At 50.9% G+C, this 15,645-nt stretch overlaps 1 protein-coding gene across 1 annotated transcript in view; it reads left to right on the top strand.

Annotated features, from left to right (window-relative positions):
- The first annotated feature begins 7,965 nt into the window (after positions 1-7,965).
- The window catches only part of Qsox2 (quiescin sulfhydryl oxidase 2), a 30,515-nt gene continuing 22,835 nt past the window's right edge, over positions 7,966-15,645 (top strand). The window contains exon 1 of the mRNA XM_051166793.1: positions 7,966-8,311. Coding sequence (XP_051022750.1) covers positions 8,002-8,311 — 310 coding nt within the window. The 5' untranslated portion in view covers positions 7,966-8,001. The remainder of the gene's footprint in view (positions 8,312-15,645) is intronic.

Genomic DNA, 15,645 nt, shown 5'->3' with positions numbered 1-15,645 from the left:
CATGGGTGTGTGTATCTAATCATTTATCACCCATTATTGTTTAAAATTCCCTGTTTATTGATGCATATTCACTATTCTTGCTTGGTCCCATAAAGACCTTGTTTCCCAAGTGCCTCATGTACCTGGACTATATCCATCCTTTACTCTGCTCTTTCTCCCTCCCCCATTCCCTTCTTTCTCTGTTTCACTCCTGTCTTATTTTAATCATTAAAAACTATGCTATAGTTAGGTGGAAATAGTGCACACCTTTGATCTCAGTACTCGGGAGACAGAGGCAGGTGAATCTCTGTGAGTTGGAGGCTAGCCTGGTCTACAGAGCAAGTTCCAGGACAGCTAAAAAGCTATACAGAGAAACTCTGTCTCAGAAAACAAAACAAAGAGACAAAAACCAACCAAACCAAGCCAAACGATGCTTATGAACGATCTGTGCCAAAGACATTGGTTTATGCTCCATGGATGGGCTCGGTCACAGAGATGGTGTTTATTTCAGTGATCATGGAAAAATTGTTCACATAAAAGCAGTTGAAAACTTCACCTAGTAGCCAGGTAATATGTATGTTTTTGTTTTATGTATCAGTTTTTAACAATTAAAAACACTTGAATAAATGACTTAAAATATTAAGAAACTATCCTCAGAAAATGTTTTTTGTTTTCTTTTTGTATATACCAAGATCCCTTCTTCCAGTATTTATTGAAGCCGCTGGCTTCTGCTATACCAGCAATTCTGGATCCTCATGGGGACTCTTCTTGGATATCCTGTTGTTGCCTGTGTCATGGAGATCCTGCAGCTTTGGTTCTATAGGACCAGATGTTGGGGTGGGCCAACTCAAAATCCTGGATCTGAGCCTGGCAGGCAGATGAGTTGATCAGCATGCCAGCTCTCCTGCTCCAGCACTGCTGTGGTGAGATCTCCAGCACTGCCCTGGCTACCTCACCCAATGCCACAGCCAGCGAGGGGCAGGATCAGCTCTCCTGCTCTCATGACTTTGGGGCTGGTTCACTATGTCTTTGCCACCAAGGCCAGCTCTAGAATGCAGGGGGCTAGGTGCAGGGTCTGCTCTCTTGAATGCTGCAACTGCTCAGGGGCAGAGCCAGCTCTCCCACTCTCATGATCTGAGTGGCAGGCTGCTCACTCACCTGTAGCAGAAAGTAAGGGGTGAGGAAGGAGGAAGGACATTTCTCTCTGTGCCATGCCACCTCAAGGCAGACAAGGGGCAGGGCCAGACCTCTCATGATTACACCCTCAGGGCTGGCTCCCTGACTCGGCCTCCCTTGCCATCAGAGTCAGCTCTAACCTGCAACCCAGGTAAGGGGTGGAGACAGCCCTCGCTAATGTGTTGGCCCATGGGGGCCAGGGCATGCCATCTCAGCCAAGAGCCTCAGGCTATAGCCCAGACCAGGGACATCTGCATGGCCTTTGGTGGTAACACAAGCCTGGGACAGCAACACAGGCCCCAGCTGCGATAGGGCCGTGGAAACAGAGATGGCCCCCAGCAGCAGCATGAACCTAGATGTCCCTATGGCCTCAGGTGGCAGCGCAGGCCACTCAGATCAGCATGTCCCCCTGGAGCAGCACATCCCTCAGACGACACATGGCCTTTGGTGGTAGATTGAGCCACAGACCCCAGCTGCAGGGTCACAGACCCAGACATGGCCCTTGGGAGATTACGATGGCCTCCTCATATCTCCACAGCATACACGACCCCTCTGCTTTGCTTTCTGTCCCATCTCTCCTTCTTACATCACCCACCCTACTTCATAGAAGGGGCCCCAAGTGGCTCCCAAGGCAGGAGCTTGGGTGCCTTTCTTTACACTTAGGACATTATAGCTGAGACCTCACATTTATTTATTTATTTAGACATTTATTAACTTGTACGTGTATGTGCCACAGGACAATCGGCAATCAGTCTCTTCTTTTACCATGTGGGTTTTGTGGCTCAAACTCAGGTCATCAGGCTTGGCAGCAAGCCTTTACCCACTGAGCCATCTCAACACCTCCCTTCGATGTTTTTGTTTGTTTGTTATTTGTTTGGTTTTGTTTGTTTTGGTTTTTTGAGACAGGGTTTCTCTGTGTAGCCTTGGCTGTCCTGGACTCCCTTTGTAGACCAGGCTGGCCTCGAACTCACAGCGATCCGCCTGCCTCCACCTTCCCAAGTGCTCCCCTTTTACTTTTTTTTAAATGACATTTTTATTGCTGTGCTTTGGTGTTTTGCCAGCATGTATATCTGTGTGAGAGTCTTGGATCCCCTAGAATTGAGTTACAGACAGTTGTGAGCTGTCATGTGGTTTCTGGGAATTGAACTCATGTCCTCTGGAAGAAAAGCCAGTGCTGAGACATCTCTCTAGCCTCCTCCTCCTCCTTCTTTTTCTTCTTCTCCTCCTCCTTCTTCTTTCTTCTTTGTCTTTTGTTTTTTGGGGACAGGCTTTCTCTATGTAGTCTTAGCTGTCCTAGACTTGATTTGTAGACCAGGCTGGCCTTGAACTCGCTCTAACCCATGTGACTTTGAACTGTCAACCTTCCCTTTTCAGCCTCCCAAGCCTGCCCTACCATGCTCAGCTAGCTTAATCTTTTGTTTGTTTATTTTTCGAGACAGGGTTTCTCCGAGTATCCCTGGCTGTCCTGGACTCACTGGGTAGACCAGGCTGGCCTCCAACTCACAGAAATCTGCCTGCCTCTGCCTCCTGAGTGCTGGGATTAAGGGCATGCTCCACTATACCCCAGCCCACTTTTTAAAACTTAAAAATTATATTTATTCTTTGTGTGTGTGTGTGTGTGCCTGTTTGCCTGCATGAATGTGTGTCTACCATGAGTGTGCCTTAGTATCTAGAGATGTCAGAAGAGGGTGTTGGATCCCTGGAACTGGAATTGCTAAGAGCTGTGAGCCAACACATGGGTGGGTACTGGGAATCAAATCCTGGGCCTCTGCTGAGCAATAAGTGCTCTTAACTTCTGAGCCATCTCTCCAGCCTCTTCTAATCAAGTTTTATTGATATAATTCACATACCATAAAGTTTTTCTTTTACAAATGTACATATTAGCTGGGCATGGTGGCACAGGCCTTTAATCCCATCGCTTGGGAGGCAGAATCAGGCTTGAGGCTAACCTGGTCTATAGAGCTAGTTCCAGGACAGCCAGGGCTACACAGATAAACCCTGTCTCCAAAGCAAAACATACATATTAGTGATTTTTAGAATATTCAAAAAATTGTGCCACCAGTTCTTGAATGTGAAGGCCCCGTGTGGGTATGGATCCCTGGCCAGTATCCTGCTAGCCTTAGGAACATGCAAGTCCAGGGCTGGTCCATCTAGGTCCTGGCTTCTCCCACCTGTGCTCAGATCCCCAGCTCTAAAGATCTCCTCTGGCTAGCTTATGGCATCTGTGGAACGCAATTTTAACAAACAGGTGGAGGAATGAGAAAGCCCGATGGAGCTGAGTCATCAGTTCGTCCGCCTCTGCTGCTGGCGTGCTTTGGTGCTGCTTCCTTGGGGCCCCTGCTAAGGTAGGATCCCTTTCCCAGCAGCTCCTGCAGGCCCGTAGTTAACCTGGCTTCCGGGTAAGCCAACTTTGGTCCAATAGGCCCAGCCTACACATGGCTCCAGGGACCTGCCACCTAAGATCCTGCACCAAGTTTCTCCCAGCTGGCCCCAAAGCACAGAAGTTTGGCTCAGCCAGGGAAAAATGCACTCTTCCATGAATATAGCTTCAAGGCACATTTCTTTCTTTCTTTTTTTTTTTTTTTTTTTTGGTTTTTTGAGACAGGGTTTCTCTGTGTAGCCTTGGCCATCCTGGACTCACTTTGTCGACCAGGCTGGCCTCGAACTCACAGTGATCCACCTGCCTCTGCCTCCCGAGTGCTGGGATTAAAGGCGTGCACCACCACACCCGGCTCTCAAGGCGCATTTCTGACCTAGACTTTCCTATTGGCTGCCCTCTGGTTTTGGAATGAATTAGTCTGTAATTTTTTAAAACTTCTTCCTTCCCCCACCCCCCCCCACCCCCTCGCCACCATTTCTATGTATTGATAACCCCTTTGGGTTTGTGAGGCTGAGTGACAGAAATTATGCATTTTACATACACATGTTTGGTATGGCAAGAAATCTCCCTTACCAAAACTTTGCAAATTTGCCTCAAACCGTGCGCACACACACACACACACACACACACACACACACACACACACACACACACACACACACACACACACTTCCCCTGCCCAGTCTAATTTCATGGGGGTTGGTGCTGGAATCTGGCACACTAGGGCTACACACACAGTATTGCCAGGCTCTCCCAGACCTACCTCCCCTGGGTACAGACCAGGTGCAGCTTTAGCCTTGAAGGGAAGCTGGTGATGAGAAACTAACCAGAAGCAGGCTGTGGCTGCAGGAGCCAAGCCGTGAGATTAACCCCGTGGGCAGAGAGAACATGTATTCACCGAGATGTCTGCCCAGCATCTGTGTGAGCTGAACGGAGCACTTTGGCATTCAGACATATTGACCCTAGTAAGGCTTCAGTCCAAGGTCCCTCCCTCCAAGGTCTCAGGCTGTACCCGTCCTGCCTCTGGTCCCTCATAATTCCTCGGACCAATAAATCTTGACATGAGCCTCAGGAGAAGTTATTATTTTTCATAGAAAACAGCTATTTCTCCATTAAACCATACTTTCGATTTTTCTGTGCTCTGTCTTTGTCAATGCCTTCCTTTAGACCATGCTTTCAGCTCTCCACATGCCAAACTGTCACACGGATTTCCCAACTCCCTCGGGTCCCATGCCCTGTTCCACCGTGACACCATGAAAGCCACTCTCATCACACGTACACACACACACACACACACAGATGACTAGGGCATTTACAAATGGCTGAGAGCCATAAACTCCCTGGAACACAGAACAGGGGAGAGGCCTCCTGTGTGATCCCTGCCCCAGGAGTCTGGCTGCTGTGGGCTGGGAGAATAGTGGACATGTCATCACCGAGACACAGTTGCAGCAGTAGATATAGCCCATGTAGTCCCAACACTCCAGAGGCAGAGGCAGGAGGATCGCTGTGACTTCAAGGCCAGCCTGGTCTACAAAGCGAGTCCAGGACAGCCAGGGCTATACAGAGAAACCCTGTCTCAAAACACAAAAAACAAAACAAAGAAACAGTTCAGGATGAGCCAGATGGTAGTAGAATAGTGGAGTCCGAGTTCATTAGGAAGAAAGCAACAAATATTTCAGTATAGTGATTAATAGAGAGATGCTGGGAGAAAAAAATAGGGCACAGCAGTCCTGGGTGTTGGCTTCTCAAAAGGGGAGTCATAGCTACGTGGCTCAGCAACAGCCACGTAAGGATTCAGAGGCTGTTAGCGTCTTGCTCAACAGGTTTCTAAGGGATTCTTCTTCTTTTCTCTCTTTTGTCCTTGTCAAAAAGCGGAGACTATAGGATGGTCCTGGAAATGTCTTGAATGAAATTACAACCTGGTAAACCCTTGGGACACAAGGGGTTTATGGCACATCTCTTCTTGTAAATGGGGATCTTTGTGAGATTCCTAGAAACTTACAGGGTCAGGGTGAGAAGACTCAAGTATGGCTTGTTGGCCCCTTAACATTTTTAGAAAATGTCATCCCTGTGTCAGCAAATGTTAACTGCACTGGAATTATTATTATTATTATTATTATTATTATTATTATTATTATTATTATTGTTATTATTATTATTATTATTAATTTTGGTTTTGGTTTTTGATTTTGGGGCTTTTTGTTTGTTTGTTTGGTTGGTTGGTTTGGTTTGGTTTGAGACAGAGCTTCTTTGTGTAGCCCTGGCTGACCTGGAACTCTCATTGTAGACCAGGCTGACCTCGAACTCACAGAGATCCACCTGCCTCTGCCTCCCAAGTGCTGGGATTAAAGGTGTGTGCCACCATCAGCTGGAAAGAGGCTCCAGGCAGACTTCAGAGTCCTTTCCTCACACCCCCATAGGTTTCCTTGTCCCTTGTTTCTTCCTCAGCCTTGTCTTCTGGGTAGAGTTAGGACCTGAAGCTCGGGCCGGGTCTTGCTTAGTCACCCTCTGGCAGCCGTTAAACACCAAACAGCTTCTCTGTATTTGGCTCCCAAGCTTTGCCTTAAGCAACCCCCACACACCTCTGCCATGCCTTCAGAACACAAGCAGAGCAGGCAGCAGGCCAGATTGTCCGTAAAATGAGGCTGCACACTTGGATGCTAGGACATGTGTATATATACACACGCGCGCGCGCGTGCGCGCGCACGCATACCCATAAACAAATGCAGGTAAGTTTTCCCTCAGCTGTGTCCTCTCAGGTTACAGAAAGCCCTTTGACGATGCTAGGAGCTAAGCTATAGTCTGTGGGTACCTGGGTCCTAAGGCCCACCTCTCACTAGGATATGCTGGGACCCCATTCCCATGTCTTTAAACCCACAGCACAGGCATCCATGACCTCTCATCATGGTGTCACTGGGGCCACTTCTGTTCTTGCCCTAGCATACTGGGCTCCAAGCAAACCCAGCTCCGCACTCTGCTTCCCTTCACCTCAGGAGCTTTTCTGTATGCGATCTTCCCCCCTGCTCTGTACGCGGTCCTCCCCCCTGCTCTGTGCGGTCCTCCCCCCTGCTCTGTACGCGATCCTCCCCCCTGCTCTGTACGCGGTCCTCCCCCTGCTCTGTACGCGATCCTCCCCCCTGCTCTGTACGCGGTCCTCCCCCCTGCTCTGTACGCGGTCCTCCCCCCTGCTCTGTACGCGGTCCTCCCCCCTGCTCTGTACGCGGTCCTCCCCCCTGCTCTGTACGCGATCCTCCCCCCTGCTCTGTACGCGGTCCTCCCCCCTGCTCTGTACGCGATCCTCCACCCTGCTCTGTACGCGGTCCTCCCCCCTGCTCTGTACGCGATCCTCCCCCCTGCTCTGTACGCGGTCCTCCCCCCTGCTCTGTACGCGGTCCTCCCCCCTGCTCTGTACGCGATCCTCCCCCCTGCTCTGTATGCGGTCCTCCCCCCTGCTCTGTACGCGGTCCTCCCCCCTGCTCTGTACGCGGTCCTCCCCCGTGCTCTGTTCGCGGTCCTCCCCCCTGCTCTGTACACGGTCCTCTCCCCAGTTGTCAACTCAGTAACTTTCCGGAAGATGCTCCCCTGCTCTTATGTGCACAACAGCCCCCAGCACTTGCTCTCTTGTTCTGCACACCCCTGGTACCAGGGCTTGGTTTGGATTCTGTGTTCTTTCTAGCACTTGACACAGCAGATCATTAGCGTAGGAAAGCAGACTAAGGAAAGCGATTGGAGGAGCCAGGCATGGTGGTGCACATCTGAAACTCCAGAGCTAGGGAAGCCAGAGGTCAAAAAGCTCAAGGTCAGACTCAGCTATACAGTGCATCCCACACTAACCTTAGAACCCTGTCTTAAAAAAAAAAAAAAAAAGTCAAGTCTACTTCTCCCTTCTACAATCTTAGCAGGAGGCCATCTACCTTTGCCTTGTGGTTCTACTATATATCCCGCAGGTTATAAAAAGTCAAGGTGATCATCGTGGACGATTGAAGTTGACAGGTAAAATCAATCTAGGATGCACGTTGCATATGAATTTCAAGTACATAGCAAACGGTTTCTAAGCCTGAGTACGCTCGGTTAAATCTGCAATTCAGACTGAAGCCCCTGGCCTGGTGTTTACTCAACTTCCCATTCAACGTGGCATGGGCTTCTTTCCCCTGCTAAATCTGGCTACCTAGGCCCAGTCCTTATGCTGGGTGGAAAGTACTTGTGGTTGGGCACTAATTGAGATTGGGGTAGGGCTAACAGTGACCCCAGAGGAGGGGCGGGGCCAGAGTATGGGGGCGGAGCAGGCCCAGGAGACGGAGGCGGAGCCTACATACTGGGCGGATCCAGGTCACGGGGGCGGGGCTAGGGGAGCGAGGGGGTGGTGCCTGGGACGAATAGCGGATTCGGGGGGCGGAACCGGCGCGCGCAAACACGTGACGACGGTTGCCAGGGTGAAAGGTCAGCGCGCCGGCGGCACTCCCAACATGGCGGCGGCCCGGGCTGTGGCGCGAGGTCCCGGAGCTGAAGCTCGGCGGCCGCCCACTCTTCGGCGCTCACGGCTGCCGCGGCTGCTCCTGCTGCTGGCGGCGGCGGCGGCGGCGGGACCCCGGGAGGGCGTCGCGTCGCGCCTGTACCGCGAGGGCGAGGACGCCGTGTGGTTGCTGGACAGCGGCAGCGTGCGCTCGGCCACGGGCAACAGCTCAGCCGCGTGGCTGGTGCAGTTCCACTCGTCGTGGTGCGGCCACTGCATCGGCTACGCACCCACCTGGCGAGCGCTGGCGGCGGACGTGCGAGGTGAGGGTCCTGCGCGCCGGTGGACGGTCCTCCCGCGCCACAGCTGTGTGGGTCGAAGCCACAGCAGGAGCGGATGGCTTTCCTGAGGTCGCCAGCTCTCAGAACGCCGGCTTCATCCTGTCCCCCAACCTCTTCTCCTACCCACTACCTTATCAGCCTAGACCTTCCCCGTCCCCAGCGATTGCATTTCAGAGCCTACCGTCTCTGGAAGGTCCCCGTTCCTGTCAAACCCCAACCTGGTTTGCTAGGTAGCCGGCCATACGGGGCGTGCGGGGAGGGGGGGTGTCATTGGGCCGAGAATGACTCTGGGGAGTGCTCTGCAGAAGCAGAAAGTTTACAGAGAGGCTTCTTGCTGGGCTTCTTGTGCACTAACCATAGCTTTTAAGAAATCTTCCCACACGTGTTTAGTTCTTAGTGCTAAGTTGTTCACCTTTGCAGACCTCAAACCCCCTTCCAGCAGCTCCTGTAAATGGATTTAAGCGGCTGTGAATAGCCTTCCCAGCGCTGGCTGAGGCTTGGCTTCGCTGGTGTACTACTGTTGAGTTAACCTCTAATTACAGATCTCAAGGGGCAATACAACAAATCGTTACCTTTGGTTCCTGCACCTTTGGTTTTTAAAGTCTGGTGTTGAACACTGCTGTGTTTTTCTTAAACAGCTTTGCAAAGAAGCCCTTTTTCCAAGTGCACAATTGCAAATGACTGTTTTAAAATGTTTACTTTCTCTTCCCTCGTTGTTGGGGCACTTGACTTTTTTTTTTTTTTTTTTTTTGAAACAGAGTTTCACAATGTAGTCCAGGTTGGCCTTGAATCTGCTGCCCTCTGCTTCTTGAGTGCTAACCTTTTATGTAGAATCTAATGGAATTGTTCTGTTGGGTCTTAAGTTGTCTTTTTCTTTCTTTCTAATACTTATTTTATTTTAAATTATGTGGGTATGGGTATGTAGGTGAGTGCAGTTTCCCTTGGAGGACAGAGGTGTTGAAGCCCTAAAGCTGGTATTACAGGTGGTAGGGGGCTGTAGAATATACATGCCAGGAATGGAACTCCAGTCCCCTGCAAGAGAACAATATGTGTTTTATTGTTTGTGGTTTTTTGAGACAGGGTTTCTCTGTGTGGCTTTGGCTATCCTAGAACTCAATTTGTAGACCAGGTTGGCCTTGAACTCACAAAGATGGACTAGCCTCTGCCTCCTGAGTGCTAGGATTAAAGACTGCACCATCACCATCCTGCTGTAGTCCTGTATGTTTAATCTATAAACCGTTTCTAGTCTAAGTCCTTGGCAAGCACTTTCCAAAACTGAGACCAGACACTGAAAAAAACAGAGTTTATACAATGGTTTGGGGACCAAACCAATAGTTGAGAGGGCTGACATTGTCCCTGGAACGTGAAAGGACAGTTCTGAAAGCGCCACAGTAAAAATCCACGACTAATGCTCTGGTTGACTTAATGAAATGCAGTTGCCTTTAAAGAGTGGCTGGCTGCCAAGAAGATGGAGCCTGAGGCTTCCTGGAGGTGTGGTGAAAGTGAAAGAGCTGACTGGCAGGAGCAGGTGTGGACCTGAAGAGGGAAACAGGGATGCTGAGGGCAGAGCTGCCTGAGTCAGAGATGTGACCCTCACGCCCTAGGACCGAGGCTCCCGAAGAAAGTCACCTGGGGATTTGGTAGACAGTCGGGATCAGTTCCAGCCTAGGCTACTGGGTGGGTCCCAACATCCTGTCAACACAAGCTCCTAAGATGTCTGATCCCTTGTTTATTGTAGGAGACCCTGCTTGACTGCAAGACACCCACAGAAGAGATGACATCCCTTGTGATGTCTGCCATGTTGGAGCTGTAAGGACAGCTTCCTTAGGAAGGTTTTGACTCTCACCCCTGGCCTCCTGTGCCTTGCCTTGTGGAATGGCCTCCACTTGGCTGTGCTTCCTGTTGCCTCCCTGTCTGGGTCATCCAGCAGGAGAGACGATGCTTAGGGGTGCTCAGTCACCTGTCAGTTGGACACTCAGGCCTTGCACTGGGTCCTTCCGGCCCCCACCTATTAGACTCTGGTTGGACTGGCCTTGTTGCCATGGGTGGGGACTGGAGCCAGAAGACGGCTCTGCTTCCCTTCCTGCCCTTCAGTCCTTTCTAATTGGAGCGAGCAACTGGAATGGGGGTGGGGGGGTGGGGGGGCGGAGAGAGAGAATGCTTCCCCTGCCTTGTGCCTTGGGTTCAGGACACCTTCCACTTCCTAAAAACCTTACGGTGAAGTTTCTTTGGCTCGTCACTGACTTTGGGGGGAAATAGTGGTTTTCCTTAGTGAAGCTGGGTTAACAAAAGGTGAACTGTTCAGTGTATCCAAAGGCCATTCAGGTATTGATGTGGCCCCGGCTTAGGCCCTCCTCATCTTAAGTACTCCCAGAACAACGCCCGCTCTGTTGAAATCACTTATGTCATGTTTAGTTCAATCTGGGTTGGCAGTTGCCACCTGTGCTCGCTCTCCTGGGCACTGAAGGATTTGCCGATAGATCTAAAGTAGGACTGTGCCCTGAAGCCCCTGTCCTCTGAGCTCTCTGTGATCGCAGGGCTGTTCCCTCCCTTTCAGTCCACCCTAGAGAGCAGGACAGATCTGTTGTTGGCCCTGAACTTCTTGATGAAGGACTTGGAGGGGAACAGGAGACGTGCATTTGAGAGTGGGAGGTGTTGGACAGATAGATAGGCACAGAATGTGCCACCCACAGGGCGTGTGTTCTGTTGCTGCTGCTGCCAGCAGTAGCTAAGCCGCTCTGCCTCCCCTGGGTTCCTCATTCCCATGGTGTCTGGCGTCTTCCGTGTGCTCAGGACACAGGCTCCTGAAGATGACTGCACAGTATTTACAGGGTGCCTGTGAAACTTTTAAAACTCTATTTTCATTCGTATGCCCCTTCGTCCCTTCACCCCAATCCCTTCCAATGCAGGAGAAAAAGAAGGATATTGGGGAGAAGTGGCTCGTACGTCTCTTTACTACTTCCTGTTGATTAGGGTCATTGGGTTCCTTGGGGCAAATCCAATCATTGTTTCCGGACATCTCCAACTTCTCACCAGACTGCCCCGGCAGCAGCCAGGAGCAGCAGGGGGAGCAGCAGCCTCCTTCTCAGAGCCCTCTGTCTCTCTCTGGGCTCTGGCATTTATTCCCTCTTCAGAGTCCTCAGAATTAAACTACCTGCTTGGCGAAGAGCCCCTCTTAGAGCCCGAACAAGTCTGCTGCTGTGGACAATATGGAGCAGCCCCATATCCCACACCTGGGATTAAGACAAAAATACATTTACATAACACAACTGAGTTTTTAAAGACACCCAAACTTTCCACTGCACTTGCTGAGAACAGGTAGAGAGGGACACTGGGAACAGCGTTGCTGAGGAGTGTGGCAGGGCCAGTCTTGAAAGCTGCAGATGGCAGAACCAACAGCAGAGGGCAACCACTCCTCTGTGTATATGTCACAGCCATGTGGTCACTTTGCTGTTAGCCAAGGCCAGCTGCCAGCTGGGTCTCCAGAGAGCATGCCTGTTCTCCAGGGTCACTGCAGTTAGCATGTTAGGGACCTCAGCTGTTCGTGCATTTTCAAATAGCCAAGTGGGTTGTTTAACTCAATAAGGCTGTCCAGGCCATCCACCCAGAGGACAGGCGGTGACACAGACGCAGCAATCACAGCTCTTCCTTCTTGTCTCTCCCTCGGCCTGCTTTACCATCTAACCAGCAAGGCTTGTCAGCCCCACCCCAGTACACCCTTGAATGCTTAGGGGCACGTTGTCTTTCAGTTTATCCAGACTAACCAAGTGTTAAGAATGGAGAGCCTGGAGGCCCTGGACACTGAGTGAGGCTGCGGCCCAGTCGGGGCCTGGTTCCCATCCTGGCCCTGGGTGGCTGCTAGGTCACGTGCTGCGCTGCCCTAGAGAAAGGGGGGCTCCTTTCTACCCAACCACATTTCCCTCACTTGAGCTCCTCCAAGAAGACCTTTGTTATGCCAGAAGGCATGCACTCAGAGAGAAGGTTCTAGGTGTCTGGAATGTGGAATTGAACACATGGTTGCCCATCATTTTGTGAGGGTGAAGAAGCCATAAGGGAGCTAGAACACTGCATTTCAACCTGGAGGCTCTTCACCTGCCGTCGTTGTGTAGAACCAATGATGCTAGGCTGCAGATAAAGATTGCCTCTGCTCCACTGAAACATGGCAAGTGGCGAGGACAGCTGGAGCTTCTCGTTCAGCAATAGAATCACCTGACAAATAAATTTGAAATAACTTGGTCTACTGTGCATTGTAATTATTTTATAGGTAGTACTAAGCCTCTAGTACTAAAATAGCTAAGCTGAGTAAAAGCCAGGAGTCACTCATAGTTTAGTCACCCTGCCTCTTACAAATGTACCTCCAGTGGGGGCCCCGTTCCCTGTGTGGAGGGGGCAGCCTGACTGGTGCAGGCAGGCAGCCTCCATTCATTGACTTTTAGCGTGGCAGCTTGCACAGGCAGACAGGCACTGCTCAATGAGGCACACACCCCAAAGCCAGCCTTTTCAGGGGTCTGGAATCCCATTTTTTTGTAAAGTAGGTGCTGTGTCTTTTGTTTGCTATGAATACTGTCCATCTGCCAGCCTCTGGCTTCAGGCCTCCCCATTTCTAACTGTCACTGCCGTCTGTCGCAGCTCTCCCAGAGTGCACAGGCCCCACTGAGATGCCAGAACATGTGCCTCCTTCCCAGAACGCCCTCTGTCAAGGGGCACTTTATCCAAGTGTGGCTCCGCTGGTGGTGCCTGTGTGAGGGGGACCCTGGACTTTCCACGTTGGCAGCTGTCAGCGTGGGCTCTGAGTTAAGTCTCCCACCTCTTCACTCCAGCTCTGCAAGGCTGAGGGGAGCAGTGAGCAGAGCAGGCAGGCCCTTCCTCCATAGAGGGACGTGTAGTAGGAGAGAAAATTTAGAGCTAAGCTGCCCATGCTGACTGAAGGAGCGGACTGGCCATTGGGAGGCTGGTGTTGCCCTCTCTGACTGGCCACAGCAAGGGCAGGGACCCCGGACAGGCAGGATGCTAAAAGAGTTCAAGGTGGTAACCTAGGAGACATGGTCCAAAATGTCCATCCTGCTCCATAATGACAAGAAAACAAACATGGTTTTACATGGCAGAGCTGACTTCTGAGGAGTGTCTGGGGACAACTCAGGAACAACTGGGACACTGGGAAAGGCACAGTAACTCTTTGGACAGAGAACAGTAGGGTCACTGCCTCCCTCACCAGGGGCCTGGCTGCTGGTGAGGAAGCGTAAGAAAGCAGTGTCTTCTACAGTCGGCTCAGGGGCATTGCAGGCCATTTCAGGCCTGTGAGGGCCCTTTGCAGTTGTTTGGTGGGAAGAGGGAAGGGTGATTTGAGACAAGGTCTTGCTGTGTAGTCGGTTTCGATCCTTTTGCCTCTGCTTTTTGATGCTGGAATTACAGGTGTGCACCACCTTATCTGCATAGATAGATCCGGGCAGAAGCTTACCTAAAGCCAGGATCATGTTCCCAGCCTGGCTCGCCCCCGCCTTCCAGCTGTGGTCCTCAGCCATGGTGGCCACCAGTCACCAGGTCAGTGTCATGGCAGCTGCTGTTCATGGCTCACTAGCCTTGGCTAAGGTTGGCACTAAGAGAGCTATGTCCTAGCCACACCCTGTCCCTGGAGGACTTGTGGTCTGATCCTCCAGTGTTCCTCTGCCACCTCACCATCTTTCCAGCATCTTCAGTCATCTGCTGAAGAACACTGTTGGCATGGTGACATGTGTTTCTCAGTGATGAGAGTCTGCTTTTTTTGTTTTGTTTGGTTGGTTTGGGTTTGTTTGGTTGGTTTTGGGAGGTATTTTCTTTTTCTTTCTTTTCTTTTCTTTTTCTTTTTTTTTCTGCTGGGGAAATTGCATTCTTTGTTTTGGTTTTTGGTTTTTATTTTTTATTATTTAATTAATTTATTCAGATTACATCTCAATTGTTTCCCCCTCACTTGTATCTACCCATTCCTCCCTCCCTCCCGCTTTCACCCTATTCCCCTTCCCTAGGTCTCTGACCCAGGGAGACCTCCTCCCTCAATATATGGTCATAGGCTATCAAGTCTCATCTTGATAGCTTATTCTTTCACTGAGTGCCACCAGGCCTCCCCACCAAGGGGAAGTGGTCAAATAATGGGGCACCAGAGTTCATGTCTGAGTCAGTCCCCACTCTCCACACAACTGTGGAGAATGTCCTGTCCATTGGCTAGATCTGAGTAGGGGTTCAATGTTTACTGCATGTATTGTCCTTGGTTGGTGCAGTAGGTTGAGCAGACCACCGCCCCCCCGGGTCCAGATCCGCTAGTCATGATGTTCTGCTCTTTGGTTGTGAGCCTAGCCTTTAATGGCTGAGCCATCTCTCCAGCCCTGTGTTTTGGTTTTCTGAGACAGGATTTCTCTGTACCCTTGGCTGTCCTAGACTCACTTTGTAGACCAGGTTGGCCTCAAATTGACAGAGATTTGCCTGCCTCTACCTCCCTAGTGCTGGGATTAAAGGTGTCTGCCACCATGCCTGGCTGCTTTTTTGTTTTTGTTTTTTGAGACAAGGTTTCTCTGTGTATCCCTGGCTGTGCTGGAACTCTGTAGACCAGGCTAGCCTCGAACCTGGGGATTTGCCTGCCTCTGCCTCCTGAATGATGATAGTATTACAGGCATGCACCACCACTCCTCCTCCGCTTCTTCCTCCTCTTCCTCCTCCTCTTTCTCCTCCTCCTCCTTGTTTTTTGGGGTAGAGGGACAAGGTTTCTCTGTCCTGGACTTGCTTTGTAGACCAGGCTGGCCTCTAACTCTGAGATCTGCCTGCCTCTGCCACTGCCTCTGCCTCTGCCTCCCGAGTGCTGGGATTAAAGGTGTGTGCCACCATGCCCAGCCTGCTTTTACTACTTTTTTTTTTTAAAAGATCTTTATTTATTATGTATACAGTGCTCTGCCTACATGTACACCTGCAGGCGAGAAGGGGGCATCAAATCACATTATAGATGGTTGTGAGCCACCATGTGGTTGCTGGGAATTGAACTCAGGACCTTTGGAAGAGCAGCCAGTGCTCTTAACCTCTGAGCCATCTCTCCAGCCCCAACTTCTTTGTAAATTATACTTTGATGGTACAGGGTAGACTTGTGGGAAATGATGATGATCAAATGTGTCTGAAAAGGGTGAGCCCCACACACCCCGCATGCTCATTGCTGCTCAGTGCCACAGTGCTGGGTCAGTGTGGGCAACCAAGGGCTTTCTCCTTTTCAAGCCAGCAGTTCCCCATATGCGGTCAGAGGGCAGGGTCCACCTGTGAAACGGTTGCTGTGAGGCCGAAGGGGGGAGAACCTGGGT

The sequence above is a fragment of the Acomys russatus genome, chromosome 24, assembly GCF_903995435.1.
Source record: "Acomys russatus chromosome 24, mAcoRus1.1, whole genome shotgun sequence".
Classification (NCBI taxonomy): Eukaryota; Metazoa; Chordata; class Mammalia; order Rodentia; family Muridae; genus Acomys; species Acomys russatus.
This window is presented reverse-complemented; position numbering and strand designations above follow the sequence as displayed.